Consider the following 17475-nt stretch of genomic DNA (forward strand, 5'->3'; position numbering starts at 1 on the left):
CTATAATAGATACACTCATGTACCTTTGTAGTGAAAGTCGTGCGGTATCGCCAAAAAGGGATTTTTTTTTTTTTAATTGGTTCATTACTAACATAATAAAATATGTATATCATTTTGTAATCAGCGGTACACAATTAGTCGTTAAAAGGCTTTTCGCTATCGTTATACCTAAGCAGGCTGTTTGGTTAAGTATTTTACAAAACCTGAGGAATTCTAGTCGCATATTCGAATACTGCACGTGATAAATAACACGACCAGTGTACGCGATTGTTATCATCGAAGTAAAGTAGTCCAGGAATAATATTTTTAATTATCATTAATGGATTTTCAACACAAACGACGAAATTAATGCATACACTAAGTTGTGTCTATACACAAATTACAGCCACATTAACGCGATCAACTGGCGCGGCGGTATATTCGATTATAAATGCTATAGTGTATAATACATACGGGTTAACGCGGTACTAGAATATTATCACAGACAGTTCCGCCCCTTTGTAATTTCAATGTTTACCGCGATACCTGTATTCCCTTGCCAGCCAAGAAATTATTATAGCTTGTTACACCGTGTGGGGTTAGGGCTAAGGGAGGGCGAGGTGGGTAAGCGTATGAATATTTCAAAGGCGTAACTAACGAAAATTTCCATAATGCAATCCTAAAGGAAACCCGCTACCCCCATTACCACCGCTGTCACTCCTCTCCAGCTCCGGTCCGTAATTAGGTTCATTCCGTCCCTAATTAAATTTCGGACAGAATCCGTCCCGAAGTCCCTCGGGATTGCTCGGTCCCGGTCGTCGACTACATAGTGGCGGCGTCTTGTTCCTTGATTCACTTAGGAGTTAAACGTTGTTAGGCGACGATAGCTTTTGCTGGGATGTATACGTTATCGCCATACACACCACCTACCCGCACTTACACCATCTACGATTGTCGATCCGCGCACTCGCTTTCTCTTTAAGCCTGGCCGCGCGCCTTTAATTGAGTTTTCGGTTTTACATCATCAGTCACGTATATTGGCTGTGCAAAGGGACCCGAGAGAGAGAGAGTTGGTTCATTGATTTACTACCTAACTAATGTTTTCGCAAGCCCCCCTCGATATATTTTGTAAATTACGAAAGAGTAAATTACATCCGATCATTCGTTTCCTACATCAGGATAAAAGGATTAAAGTCAATTTAGTTAACTGTACCTCTGCAAAATGTATAATTACCAATTCTCGAGACTACCAACACAATGGTAACAACACCTGCTACAACAATAATACCATTAATACGACTCGAATGGCTACAACGTACAATTCACGAGGTTTGGGAAAATAAATTAAAAAAGGATTAAATATAAAACTTATAAACTATTAAGCACAATCAGCTTTATTATTAATAAAACTAATAAAATCACTCATAAAAGTTATATAGTATCCAAATTCAATTAAACCTAATAAACGAGAACATCATTTATTATAATGCAATACATATTTTATATTTCAATATTTAATTGAAAACTGTGTTTACATATGTTGTATAAGCCGCTCATGTAAGAAATAAAATAAGTAAAAAATTCCAGTATGTTGGAAAAGACTTCTGCTCAACGCAAACATTAAAAAAAAACATTAAAGTGGGATCGGGGCATAGTGGAGACGGGAAGGTCACAAGTTTACAAGAGTTATTATAACTGAAAGTGATAAAATCACTTTTAAATAAATTCTTCGATGTGAATCTATGGTTAGTAAGTTCAAACCTGTACAGTCAAAATTATTTTGTTCATAAAACATACAAAACATTATTTTAAAAACAATGCCTTCTCAGCTCCGCATCGAAACTAAAATACGCCAACTTAGCTAAACACAGAGAAACAGAAATAAAAAACTATTTATTCGCTAAATAATACAATCTTAAAAAAAACAAAAAAAATTAAAATTAATGAAAATCGTAATAGTAAAGAATTATATTATTGACACATTTAATTATATCTTAAATCGAATAATTAATCATTGATAAACGATTTTTGAAACCATATTTTTTATATGTTAAAGACTTTTTAGCGTTGATTTAGTCCTCTTAATACACACACTTTTTCGTCTCACTTTAAATAACGTTTAGCCTCTAAACAATAAAATGTTGACTTTTTCCTGTCTTGTAAAGCAATTTAAATAAACTCTTAAGTTCAATTTATGATTGTGTTTAAATTAAATATAATAAATACTTTCGAGATAAAAAAATTTACCAAAAATATTGTTTCTTATATTCGACTAATTTCTTAGTCGTACCCACGGTGCTCCCAACTGTGTTAAATCAAGCAAATTTCACTCTTCGTAGTAAATTAATTGAACATTTTTTTTTGCTAAATAATTGATCTAAAAGTGTTATATTATTTAGTTTATTTATACCGTAATTTCTTTAATTGTACAAAAAATTTTCTAAGAAGGTAACATACATAATATGATATACCTACTTATAATATGTCTATAATACGACTAAAAGGTACCTATTTATGCATCTTGCAATAAATTAAAAACATAATGGTAATAACTATAGAAATATATGTACGTTTAAATGAAGAAACATTTTGAATTAGGATATAAGTGACGAAATCATGACAGTTACAAATTAACAACTGAATTTTATGTTATACAGATTCTAGCTACTCGTATCATCCAGCTATTCACGATGATTCATTTGTGAGGCGCAAGCAAAGAAGAAATCGAACTACATTTACTTTACAACAAGTATGTAAAAAAAAATTTTAAATGTCAGTATTAATATTACAATTTAATTGTATTATAGCTTAACCTTTTTTTCATTTAATAAATTAGACACAAATTACGATTTTCAACCTTATATTTTGGGTTTTGAGACGGACTGGAAAATTTGATTACTTTTTGAATTTGGGATAGGGAATGTATGATAATTTTATTTAGTGTTAATTTTGTAAGGATCGCTATTTTACCGGCGACCACAGATAAAAAAAAATAATTCAAAAAATGTTTTTTCCGTGTATTCAAATTTTAAACTACGCGTTTGTTTTAATTTTAGCTCGAGGAATTAGAAACAGCATTCGCTCAGACCCACTATCCCGATGTGTTTACTAGAGAAGACTTAGCGGCCAAAATTCAATTAACTGAAGCTCGCGTCCAGGTAATTATGCGCTTTACACGTGCGAGTTCATAATTTTGCTTGGACTGTGTTTTAAACACAGCGTTTGATATCTATGAATTTTACAATAACTTGTACTTATTTAGTAAACATAATATAAACTATTTGATGAGAAAGAAAAAAGTGAGAAGTATAGATAGTAATTTGTTTAATAATTATTTTATATGTAAACTATAAAACACATTGTTGCAAAGAGCACTATAATTCGCTTTGCGCATGCATTAAGTATTGACTACTGTAAACATAACATTTAGTTTTACCTTATGGATTTTAATTCGATAAAATAACAACAATATTACAAGCGTTATTGTGCCTTCCAGCAGACATCACAACGCTACTGCCGCCATAAGTATAAGGCAGCTTGGTCACCTTGGCAACGCGTCAGCGTTTGTCCGCCATTGAATCCACTTAAGGGGTTAACTTAATAAAATCACTGATGGAAAATAATTCTAAAACTTTTAAACCTTTACTGCATTATACAATGTAAAACAAAATTATTTTTAAAAAGACCAGTAACCCATAAGACTTGAATAATAATCGCGCAATTATATTAACGTATACCTGTTACAGTCATGTCTACGTGATTGATGAGTAACTTAATTACCGACTCTAACCGAGTTGAAACTTTTGCTATACTTAAAATAAAATTGCACTTTTATTTCACCTTGTCACAAACTGTTGTTGTATACATAAAATAAGCAGATTACAAAATTAATTCTTGGACTATATTGTTATTATGCTGTACTGATACATTAATTACTTATATTAATATAAAGTATGGATGTCGTAAAGCACAATGCAAGGGAATTAACTACTTCAATTATTTTCATTTTTCCCAATAAAGTTTACACTATAAAAGAGAATATCTGATAATTTCCCCCGGTATATAAATTTAAAATTCACCTACAGAAGAAAACTCCTCTCGTTATTTTTATTTCATATTAATATCCCTTGTCAAATACAAACTCCATATGTACACCAAAAATATTGAATTAGTATAACAAAGATTTTATTTGTGTACTCTATACGTATTTTTGAAAAATTAATAAGGCTAAACAAGTGTAGTGGGTGGGCTGTGCTTCATTTTTAGACTCTCGTCTTCTTCTTTAACTCAACCCATACAAATTCCAAGCCAAAATCCTTTCTCTACAATTCTCGATTTTCTATCTTCATTAATGTCTCCCTACTACACACTCCTCTATCTCAATATTACCTCTATATCTATTTTCTCTAATCGCTTGTACCCATTATTATACCATACTGTTCAATTTAACTTTCTTCTTTCGATACACCAAAATCATCTTAACCTATTCTCTCTCTTCACATTTCTATTTACTCCCAAATTTCCACTTATACACTAATCAATGCTCATACAACAATTTTACATGAATTCATTGTAAAATTGCTGAGCTCATTACAGTTTTAATTAATTTGTCGTTCACTTTAAACCACACAAAACACCTGTTATCAATTTTTTTTCTAATAATATGCATTTTTTTCGGTAAAAAATATCTATGTTGAACCAAGTAAATTTTTAATGAAGTTTAACTTATTATAAATAATAGACAAAATTGATAATTTATTAAACTTGAACAGTTTTTAAAGAATTATATTATTTCACGTTCATAAAACTTTCATAGTGGGTATAACTGTATTTACTTGTTCCTTCCTCCTACGGTCCTCACAACCAACCCTGTTTTATTCTGTCACAGAATTAAATTTTATTATATTTTTAAGGCCGTGGAAAAAAATACTTTTTTATTAATATATATATTTTTAAATCTCTGAAAGTAGGTACTTAAATATTACAAACAACAACCGTAGTACTTCGTGAGAAGCGTACTTTTTAATTATTTAAGCACAGCATATCCTTCTTTTGTTTGCTAAAAATATAATTATAAAATACATATTTTCGCGACCCTTAAAACCAACACAGTTCTAGTAATTGGAAGCATTGTTTCAACGTCAGAGAAGTCGTCGGCCGTCAATTAGTACCGTTGGATACTCCATCACGGGGGCCTCGTCTCTAAACAATGAGCAAAACAATGGAAATAATGATAATTATTAATAATAATGTTGAGTCTCCTGCTTTCAAGCTGCTGTTTGTTAAGTAGTGCTTTCTTTTTTTTTTATTATACTCGGCCCTTTGAAAAATTGAGTTTACAGTATCATAAAATACAATTTGTATTACAAAATACGTATTTTTTAGATACAATATTAGGTATACTAATATTAAGCGTATAGGTAACATTGTAACGCTTTTGCATACACGTATCTATTTAAGAAAATTTGTCCATCAGTATCATTATTTTTCAAGCTTATTCCAACCCTTTTAGGCCATTGCCGCCTCTCTACACCCCGACACGCATCTCTAATCTTTAAATACAGCTAATCCTTCCCTAATTCCTAAGAGCTTGAGGTCCTCTCTGACTTGGTCACTCCACAGTTGTCTTGTGTGCCCTTCGGTCTTGTACTACTTGGTTTATACACTGGAACCTTGCATCACCGTCTCTCTGCACATGTCCTGCTTAGCTAATTTTTTAACTTTTTATAATATATACTATGTCAGGCTCATCAAACATTTCTCTCGAATACTGTCAGTCTTCTTTCGTCTGCTTTCGTCGATGACCACGCGAACAATACAATTATAGCTGGTCTGACTAAGACTTTATAAAGCCTAATTTTCGTTCTCCTACATAATAATTTAGACTAGAACAGGAACACTAACGATAAATAATATTTATTTCCCACTTTTATTCTTTGCCCCTCTTAAAAAAATAATTTGATAAACCTAAAAAAAAAAATGTACGCCATCGGATTTGGGATTGTCCTTTGCACTTTAAAGGCCCATGCTGTAGCACAGTGATCAGGCTGGCTCTGAGTATATAGTATACATAATACATAGTTACTACAAGGTGAAAAACAACGTAACACCTCATTGTTTTTAAAAATAATTTCAACTCTGAGGAACGTTACCTTAGCATCAGAATTTTAGATTTTCATTTTGAAAACTATATTAGTATTTAGTAACTAATTCACAGTTATTCGTAGCCTAATCTGGTCTAAAAACTAGTTTTCTTTGTGTGGATGCTGGAGTAACGTTACCGCAGTAAATTCTAAGAGTTTATTGATCTAATAATATTAAAATATGACTGATATAAAAATAATTTGATTTATATAAAAAGTTTGATCAACTATAGATGACATTTGTTAAGGGCTTGGTTATGCTTACACCTATACTTTTGAAATTAGCATCTCCAAAATTGTTTACGTTTTCATGTTTAGTACATGGAAAGCTTTATAATAATTTCTGCGTTAAAACCTCCCCACTTTTTAAGCAAAATTACGCTTTCGTTATTAACTATAATAAGTATATTTATAAAGTGTCAAATGACTTCTAGAATATAATACTAACAATACACTCGCTTAAGATTTGAAATACAAAAATATACCGGCTCTAATATTATATTTAATAAATGTAGATAAAGCAGAATATATTATTATCTGTATTGATTTAAATTAATTTAATTCTAGTGCATTTGTTTTTGTGGTTGAGTTAACATAAATTGGAAAACTCTAAACATTCTAAACTTGGCATAAATATATATTATATATATCAAATTGTTTGCGGTACATATGTATATATTATGTATACCAACTTTATCATGTAGAAGGGTAGACATAATAAAATATGAGGGGCGGTTTTTTTATTTTAACCGACGAGGGGCCTGAGTGCTTGTAGGGTGATTTTCGATTTCAATGTAATCCGACAGCTAATAGACTACCTAAATGTCAATATAGTTTTACTTGTCTCGGCCCATTAATGTCTCGTGCGCTCCGGCACATACGGTAGTGCGGTGCTTTTAAAAAGACCACAAACCCCTTAGAGATATCGTTTACGATGGCATGTATATTATTTTCGTGATTTCGCTTTCGGCCTTAAGTAGTGCATTATATTAACTCCATACATCATAATTTTTAAAGTCATCCCTTGATTTTAGGTAAGATAGACAATATGCAAAGACTTAATGTAATAATATTGACACACTATTAATAATATAAATAATAGCATACAAAACTTAAAAATGCTTAATGAACAAAAGAAAAAATATAACCAAATAAAAACCACCGCATGATTACACGAGTGATGCGAATATGTAGATGATAGAAATATAAATAACAATAAAATCGTTTTAATGACAATTATGTGTTTAAAATTGTATTTTTAATATTTGGGTGGACACGATTAGGGTTGATCGTCCGTCTAATATAGTTTTCTGCCCTTGTTATCCATAAATCGTAATTAACAATATAATGAAATAATTTCATTACCCGTTGACTGTTAATTTACTTTTACAATTCACATAGCAACTTAGAAATGTATACGAACAATGTGTAGTTTTTCCATTTTTTTTGAGAAAATTGTAAATGTTTAAGCCCCATTCTAGATGTACCTTCGGTCTAATTTTCGGTAGATTCACCTAAAAAAACACAATAAAGAAAAGTTTCCACATCTTCCAAGGAAAAGGGTTTATGTTATTTTTGTTTGGTTTGTCAACGTTTACCGGTAGTACCTACTATGTCTAAAGTATATTCCGCACAAATCTGTAACTAAGTCGCCTTGTTTCCGTAAAAAACAGTTCGATGGCAGCCGCGCGTCTAAGCTCCGCATCGAAGCTAAAATAAATTTGCTTGATCTATTTTTACAAGAGTGACGAAATTTCCATAATAGTAAAATATATCAATTTCAAGTTTTATTTATAAATCAACAGCAATAAATACTAAATATACATCGACGTAAAGTTTAAGAAGCTAATAAATTGATATAAAAAATACATGCTAAAAAAATACAAATGTATATTTACGGTAACATCTCTAGAATGGATTTCACGTAACATTAAAAAACTTGTTTTAAAGTTATATTCTATTACTTTAGTATCCTTAAAATACTTTAATTACTTATGGGAAAAAACTATACTATTGATCTCTTATTAATAATAGTCTACTCTTTCTAGAGTCTCATTCAGCATATTTAACCAATATAATATTGGGAAAAACAATTGGGTAAGAATCATCAATGTCAAGAAATTATAAATTCCATTAATCAATGTAACAAAGATTAAGTTACAAATAAAAGGAATCTACCAGCAAATTTAAAAATATTTATTAGACATAATTATGTTAGTGTAATTTAATTATGTTAACTACTAAACTTATGTAAAATTAGCTTACTTACACATCAACATCAAATCCAAGACTATGTTAGTATTTACTATAAAGCAATTTATTTTTAAGAATTCGCAAGTTCGTTTTAATAATTTTAAACCAATACTTAGCCAATTTATAAAAAAACACAAAAGAAGGGTTTACTTCACGAAGCCTAGGTTGTTTTAGTGTTTCCAAAATCCAAAATAATGCCAAGTTAGGCTTGGTTTGGAGTGATAAAATTAACTGATTGAACTTGTCATAGATAAAGTCCAAAACTCCACCAAATCAATCTTTTATGAACGCTTTAGCTGTAGGTACCTAAAATTGTCTGAATCGATATATACATAAATATTATATGGTTATTGTTCCTGTCAGATCTCTAGGATAAAAATAACTAAAAGTTCAAATGTATAAAGCTAACTTAACCTACTCTTTGAATTTGGATAACCCGTTTTCCGAAGTTATACATTTTTAAAACTACACATACAGATATATAACATATTAACACATATTATACGCACCTTGTAGATGCCCCCCGAAAGCATACTTTACTTATTCTTGTGGCAAGTAATGGTAGTTCCTATAAAAAAATCCAAGGGTTCTCTCGAGTCTCTGGTGGCCCTTTTGAGCGCACTGAGTATAGACTTTACGTCACTTAACGAATTGATACTTCGACCTCGTTATTGGTGCTCGCGTTCCGTATTACATTGATGTTTATTTGACAGCCACGCATTTTGATTCCCAAATGGGTTATACGCGGGTCCGCAACAATATCAACGTAGTACCATATGTATAATATATATATAAACATATATGTCTTTTTAAAAAAAAAAAAGATAAAGTTCGTCGGACAAGAGGCAGCAGACCGGTCTCACGCGGCTGCCTCTCGACAGTTATTATATTATTTGTTAAACCCTCAAAGATAACATACAAAATATATTAAATATTTTATCTTCTAAAAAATGTTCCGCATTTAATTTTTAAGTTATGTACAATATGTTTAGTTTATATCATATGAATTGCTTTGAAAACAATCCACAAAACAATAGTAACATCTCATATTTTAATATTTTTGCTCGTTTAAATTATTTGCACATAGGTATGGTTTCAAAACCGTCGGGCCAAATGGAGAAAAGCGGAACGACTGAAAGACGAGCAGAGGAAACGAGAAGAGCACGACAGGACGGGGTCGCTCCAAGAGCAGTTGGATCATATGGCCAAAGACATGCAGCATTCGCCTACCACTAAAGTAAGTACTTCGACTCAAGTTCTTATTTTATTTTTTTAAGATTGTAATCCATAATGCCCTGTCGTCGCGAACAGCAGCGGTTTTGTTTCCGTTTAACTGCAATTAAATGTATCACTCCGACGAGTTTTAGTACATACAATTTACATAATATCCACTCGGCAAACTTTACACGTTTATTAGCAGGAAGATACTTAGCGTCTGTGCGTACTGCGTTGGTAATGTTTTCAAATAGCACGATGTATAATTACAACAAATGAATCTATACATATAATTTTTATGAAATACGATACAGAACAACACAAAGTTTAGGTACGCCGTGCATCTGATACAATAACAATAAGAGGTTTCGGCAACAAATCTTGTCACGCGCGCAAGTTATCGCTATGGCATATCGGCGCAACCCTTTTCGGAGGCGGGGGGTTTTTGATTTATCCGTTAACTTTAATTTAGCTCAGGTGCTCGGCGAAAAGCAGATCCAAATTTATGGTGTTACGATGTCGTCTTAACCCTTTTTAATGTATAACCGAACGGCACACGCTCTTGTGTGTGTGTGTGTATAAACGACACGCCATAGGTTTCCATAGTCTCTGTCCTCTTCGCTCCCCCTCGCCCTTTTAAATATGCGTGTATATTGTGTATAAGTATTTATCACTCACCCGTAGGGCCGTTGTCACCGCCGGCACGCTGATTTATCGTTGGCGGTTAATAATCTCTTAACGCTTTTTCGTTAATGTCACCGAATAAACCGTATCCGGAGTTGTCGAGGTAGACCGCGTTTAAAATATTAACTACAAAACAACGCATTTCGCGAAAGGAAAACCGCGACAGAAGAAATATTATTAAAAAATGGAAATATGTATAATATACATTTGAGAGTATCAGTATTCTGTAACTTTAGAACAGTTACATAAACCACAAGATGGTAGTCGTTGTCGACGGTGGCGGTGGCGCCATATTTATATATTTTATTTTATTTCTTCTCGTTTTTTCTTCTCTTTTTTTTTTACGACGCTCTTCCTCGTTTTCACAGCGGACGTAATGTATTATTTATTAACCGGACTCGCGAATCATAAATCATAAAACCAAATAAAAACGACAGTGTATTACCGCGCGTTTTCCTCTCCGGATGATGATAATTTTCCAACCGTAAATAACTCTTTGCCACAAAACGTGTATAATATAATACTATCTACACAAAGATCACATCAAATTCAATTTTTCATCGAATTTTGTATTGGATACGGAGCAAGATGAAATATTATTGCTGCATGTTTGCTCGATTTACGGTACATCTATGCGGACAGAGATATATTTAGGGGTAGAACCCGATTGCGTAAGATTTACCTTTTTAGGAACACGATTGCGTATGTTAGTTGTATAACAATGGAAACCTATAAAACGTCACGATTGCGTATGAAACGTTGCCAAATTGTAAATTATCAAATGTTAAAAGTACACTATAAGTTTTGTGAAATTAAAAAAAATTGATTTTAAAGTTAAAACTAATAAACTAAAAATTACCATTAAAATAATTTATAAATAACGGTTCAACATTTTATATTTTGTTGGTCATTTGTTTTCAGGGAGACGCTATAGAAGGAGAACATAGAGACGACGGGCATAGTGGAAGTGAACCGGACGAAGACGCTAGAACCAGCACGGTACATATCTCTGACAGAAGTGAATCACCGGCCAGTTGCAGCGGTATGAACGGAAGTGGCACCGAAGATAGACCGTTGTCGCCATCACCCACAGGGTCAGTATAACCATTGCTCCTTCAATAAATTTAATTCATTTCCAAACGCCTATCATACAGAAGTCATCTAATGTGTCCAAATTACGTTACAAAAGGAAAAAACAACAATAGTTTTAATAATATGAACGAATTATACAAATATATAGTCGTTAGATCAATATTTTTTAAGGAACAGGATAGAAAGTGATATTATAGTTGAATGATTAATAAAAATACTTAAGAGTTAATAACATAAAAACCCCCTTTCAAAATATCGGACTAAGAAGTTTTTAAAAAATAATTTGAATTATTAATTGTTGGGGGAGTATCATTAGATTTAGGGATATTTTTAATGCGTTTAATTTTTTTTTACTTCAATTATTCATAATACAAACTAGGTACAAGCCTTAAAATTCCTAAAGTTCGTACGTTCGTTAGAAAATTTCACATTTATAACTGTGTAATCGAAATAATTCGAAATTGCAACATTAATTGTCTATTATTACTATTTTTTTCCTCCTCTTTAATTTAATTTGTATACTAACCGTCTTTACTCCTTTGGAGTTTGGTGTAATATGAAAAGTTGTTATAAACCACTAATTCAAACGCCAATGATAAAATGATTTATCTAGAATGTGTTTTATTAGGTTGCATCAAATTATTATTAGTACTAGTACTTTCAATTCGGTTATAACTTTCTTGAAATTCTCCCGTTTCAATGTGAGACTAAGTACAAATTACATTAATCAACGCAGACAAACCCTCTTAATTAACTATCCGGGTCTATGCGGTTATCCGTTATATACACATAAATTAGTTATAAGCACCTAGAATGTTGTATATTATTAATGTTTTCGATCATTCAAACGTCGGTCTAACGTATCCCGCACTTATATTAAATTCTTACAGACCAATTCAACTGTTTTCATCTAACTACTCCACTAAATTAAAAAAAATTAGTATTATTCTAAGGACGTTTTGCATGTAAACACCAAATGCTACATCGTAATTTCATAATAATTTTAACCATTTTAAAATTGAGGCGAACCAAATCATCAAAAATGTATATATGGTATTATACTTTGTACACAAATGAACTTTATTGGCATATGACATTAGAAAAGATTTACATGACGAGACAATTGTTAGGCATCACCATACATTTTAATTTGTTTGTTTGTTTATTTGTCGTCGCTGCATAAATGGGTTGTCAAAAACCTATACTCAATATAGATCACAAAACGATTATAGTATTGTATTGCTAATATTTATATTTAAAACGCTATATTATTAACGATAATCCCTTATTATAACACCTATACCCGGCTGCTTTATGCGGGTATTATAAATTGCATCCCCTACGGCCTACGCTACTAAGGGCACAACATATGTGTAAAATTATATAATGTGCCATTAGTCTTTACACAAGGAACGATGAGTGTCCTTGGCTAATTTTATTCGATTCGGAATGTTGCGTGTAGCGTGCTTGTTATGCCACGCGTCCAATTGTTGTTAATAAATCGTAATTCAGTTTAAGTGAAGATAAATTCAAATTATACTTGGTAATTGAGCCAATTAAACAATCAATTCAGATAGCCGGCGACATTTGTAAACGCCCGTTTTGCCTCTCGAGTGACAATGGTGATGATTATAATAATAATACTTCTAACAGTTATAATAATAATAATACAATAGTAGCGACAAGTTGGATTATAACAACTAAACGCATAATACTACTAGTGTTAGCTGTACACTAATATCTATTATTATATATTTTTAGATCAACAGCGTATTTGCATTGTTTTTTTCTCTCTCTTGCCGCACCCTTTTAATACGATTTTTTAAATTACTAATAAATAAACGGTTAATTTATTAATAAATCCATAATAAAACAAAAGATATTGGTTTATTATTGCGTTCACAGAAACGGAACGACCGTGCCCGACTCGCCGACTCCAAGTCTTAGTCCAAGTGCGTCTCAAGTGCGACCACCCGTTAGCGTGGCCACGTCCACGTTCAATCATTCCATATTCACGCCATTCTCGTCTGAAGGGTAAGTCATTAGTCATATTACAAGTTGTACAGAACATCTCTTTATCTTAACTATAATTTACATTGAATAGGCGTCTGCATGTATCCCACGAGTACAGTTTATAAGTTACACCATGTTCGCGCAAAATAATACCACGTTAAAAAAGTAAAAACACCATTATTTTATAATATATTATTACTATTATCGTTATGCTCAATGAGCTGTGTATGATATACCAGCCATTTAATGTGTGTGTTTACTGGTTACAACCGCTAAACAGATGGCCTATGTGTATTTGCGGCTTACTCAACTACCCTTTTTTAACCAGAAATCGCGCCGTGTTAGCAGATCGTCTAAAATTGAACAAAAGGTTTGCATGGGGGTTGCTTATGTACATACACACCATACAATATGAAGTATTGACGGATTAGGGTCGTTGTTCCTCTTTAATAACGTGCGGCTATTTCATTTTGTTTACTTCCCCGCTACTATATAGTGATTTGTGTGATTCATAAAAAAGCTTTACTAGTAGCGCATAAACCCTGCAATAGTGATAACATTTTTTACCTAAGCACATACCGATGGTTATACAGCATACAACCATCTTCATAACTATTGAACTATCCCACGGCGGATATAATATTTTTAAGACTACGACTGTGATGTATAGATGATCGGAACAATAATAATTAATATTAATAGAGAAAAGATAAGTTTAAAATATTCATGTGCTTGAATTTAAACCTATATTCCACTTGATTAAACTTTATACGGTTGCTTTTTTTAATTACAAAGCGTTACGCGTATATATTATGTTATAATTATCTAGAATAATATTACAATATTATTCACTCTGCGCATTATTATAGTGTTAGCCATTAGCGCCACACACACATTCACATTCACGTACGATATTGCTGTTGTCGAAACACCAAACGAAAAGCGCATTAATCTGTTTTGAATATATTATGTATGTATAATTTGCTTAATACCCTCTTCTAAAGGATAACGAGCGGGGAATTTAAATAAAGTTCTAAATAATTCCGCGCATTACATTCTGTATACGTCATGTACATAAAAGCATACATATATTTATATAGTATATACACACACAAAACACGTTAAAAAATATTTCTATGCGCCGCCGTACCGTGATAGAATTAAGTTAAGTAACACCACTACCGTATATGTATATGTCTATACATGTATAATCACGCACATGCATTTCTTAATTTCCCATGAGAGCCGACGCAGCGTCCTCGTGCAGATGAAGAGCGACAAATAATAATTAACTACAACAAAAATGTCTTCGAGTCATAAAATGATCACGACAATGCAAGTCTGAAGTTACGGTTAAAATAAAGAGTTAACGACAGCGGCTGGAAATTATTAACCATCGACGATTCCCCTCTTTTAAAAAGGAACACTATATTGGTATTATCGTAACCAAGATTGACCTGAATGGGACAAGACAATTTTCAAAAATATTTTACCAATGAATAGTACCTATGAACTAGGTATTATCATCAGGCAGAAATATAGTCAGGTATAAGAGCTCCAAAGGGAGCTTTAGGGGCTATTATATCCTTTAAAAAACATAAAAATAGTTGTTTGCAGTTGCTGGTTTTGAAACCCAAAAAACATTTTTCCACTAACCAAAACTCAAAAAATAGAAAATTTTGGAACCGTTTTGTATAAACATTTGTTTCCCAATATTTCTCGTTTGCGGATGATGTGAAGTTATTTTTAAATATTAACTCTCTTTTAGATTGCTATAAACTTTAAGAAGATCTTAATAACTATTATAGTTAGTGTACACTGTGTAGTTAATGGCCCAGCGTAAATGCCTTAAAGTGCTCTCAAATTTCGTTTACTCGTAGTAAGTCCCTGGACTTTTTTCTTATGAAAAATGTGGGGTTAATTTAGTTAGACTCAATCATGTGAAGGGCCTAGGTATTATTTTATCTAGTGATCTATCGTTTTGTAAACATGTCACTCAAACGTACAACTAAGCCCTTCGTGTCTTCGGTTTTTTTAAGTGTAATTGTTATAAGTTTAATAATCTGACCTATCTTAAAGTCTTATAGGTATACAGCCTTCATTTGTTAAATTATTGAGTATGGTTTCATAATTTTATCACCTCATCGAGCAGGCTTAACAGATACGACTGAAAGTCTTCAGAGAAGTTTCTTGAAAATGATGGCTTTTAGAACTGGAAAAGTTGGAATAGATCTTGGTACGATTGCTTCTGAAATAGGATTAAATATTCTTGATCATCGTCGTCGTATTTTGGATATGGTCTGGATTTAAAAATATAAATTAATAAATAACCAAATTGATATCCCTGAAATATTACAGATAATCCCATTTAATGTTTTAAATGTTATTTTGCGATCTCCTCCAACATTTTACATTACCCCTCACAATCAAAACTCCGCTTACCGTTAATGCTCCGATCAACGGTATGTTAATGATTTGTAACTCGTTAGAGAATTTAGGTATATTTCACACGTCTTTAAGCAGGTTATTTTTAAATAAATACGAGTAAATATTGTATTATTAGTTTAGAGTAAAAAATTGAAGTGGCTGAAAAGGGATTCGATTACTATCAATTTCCCGGAAAAGGAGATTTTTTTTAATTTCAAAGGCCGCTACTATTCAACGTTGGAGAAATGTACAATTTTCACATTATACAACGCGGTGTCATAACATACGACGGGGTCCCTTGTGCAAGCATTGTTTTATTCATAATAATAGAACTTGTATTGTACAGCTTGGTGGTAATTAGAATGGATTGAAAAAATTAAAACCCTATTTGTTTGATCCGTCTCCGAGGTTGTGTGTGTGTGTGCGTCTAAAACAGCATAATATAGTGCACATACACATAGTTATTTAGGACCGCCCTCATGGAAGCCGTGGCGTTATGTTATTGTTTCTCGTGCCCCTGCAGGTTGGGAACAAAAACCGTTGCCGCGACACAATCCCAGTTATTAACGTGGAAAACTTTGTTCCTCCTCCGGTGACAGTCACGCACGTGCATGCGGCACGCGGCACACGTGCCGGCCGGCCACCTATACAGGCGTGTATACCGCACATGACGTTTATACACCCGGTATCAGGTTACACATGGGATAATTCGGTTTGTAGGCGACATCGCACGCCCAGGGTACTCTCCGGCCGCCGGACGAAACACATATAATAGCATACAATTTGATACGGATTAGTATTTTATTTTATGTTATTGAATTATCGAAACATTATCATTATCGCGGCTTTAATTCGATTTGAATGGTGTTGTACACGATACTCGACAGACGACCATAACTGGACAAGGTGTGTGCGGGGTTTAAATAGAGAAGTCGGGACAACCGAACGATTTATGAAAATCAAAATTTGCTCAAAACGTTAATAAAAACCAATTAATAATCAATTGAATTTACTTGTTCGGTAGACGTTTTGGGTGATGTGGTTCCTTTAACGGATTGTCCTCTAAGGTCTAGAATAAAAATCTAATCTAGATAAAATGTAATTGATTTATCACCGCAATTAGTTTTGTCCATATTACATTTTGCGTTTAAATAATTGTTTCTTATAATCTATAATATCCTAATACGTCAGATTGACAAGAAAGGGGGCAAAAGATAAGTGGGAGATCATAGAGGCAATGTATTATTAAATATTAGGTATAATAGCCTAAAGCTATGAGCAATGAGTTGAAAGGAATAAGGCAAATGTTTTATAATTTTAAACCATCAACGATTAAAATAAAGAAAAATACTCTATAATGTTTGTGCCACTAAATTATGCTGTTCAATGGAATTACGAGCCGGTCTTACTACAAGTCTTAAGATCTGGGCCTCAAATTGTAGCGGGCTCCTCAGCACTGTTTTGAATTGATGTTGATCGGATTTCAACTTTATCGAAGAAGGGCCTGATTACCAGTGTCACAGGATACCAATACTCATCTCCACGTCGTTATTTATTTATAGACCAGCTTGTTATAACAAAATCCCACTACACTAATCACTAATTCACTGTTTGCAAAATAAATATTAACAAACAACCATGTATATGCCACTTGCCAGTGTTTACATTT

General features: G+C 32.6%; 1 protein-coding gene across 1 annotated transcript in view; it reads left to right on the top strand.

Annotated features, from left to right (window-relative positions):
* The window catches only part of LOC126836123 (paired mesoderm homeobox protein 2B), a 33613-nt gene that overhangs the window by 7760 nt on the left and 8378 nt on the right, over positions 1–17475 (top strand). Inside the window, exons 3-7 of the mRNA XM_050569219.1 lie at positions 2637–2728; positions 3036–3137; positions 9463–9612; positions 11196–11368; positions 13272–13400. Of these exons, the coding sequence (XP_050425176.1) occupies positions 2637–2728; positions 3036–3137; positions 9463–9612; positions 11196–11368; positions 13272–13400 (646 nt within the window). The remainder of the gene's footprint in view (positions 1–2636; positions 2729–3035; positions 3138–9462; positions 9613–11195; positions 11369–13271; positions 13401–17475) is intronic.

This window comes from Adelges cooleyi, unplaced genomic scaffold (assembly GCF_023614345.1).
Source record: "Adelges cooleyi isolate 19-005CV unplaced genomic scaffold, UGA_ACOO_1.1 ACOO_flye_CR_arks_rails_tigmint_CR_PRNA_23, whole genome shotgun sequence".
Classification (NCBI taxonomy): domain Eukaryota; kingdom Metazoa; phylum Arthropoda; class Insecta; order Hemiptera; family Adelgidae; genus Adelges; species Adelges cooleyi.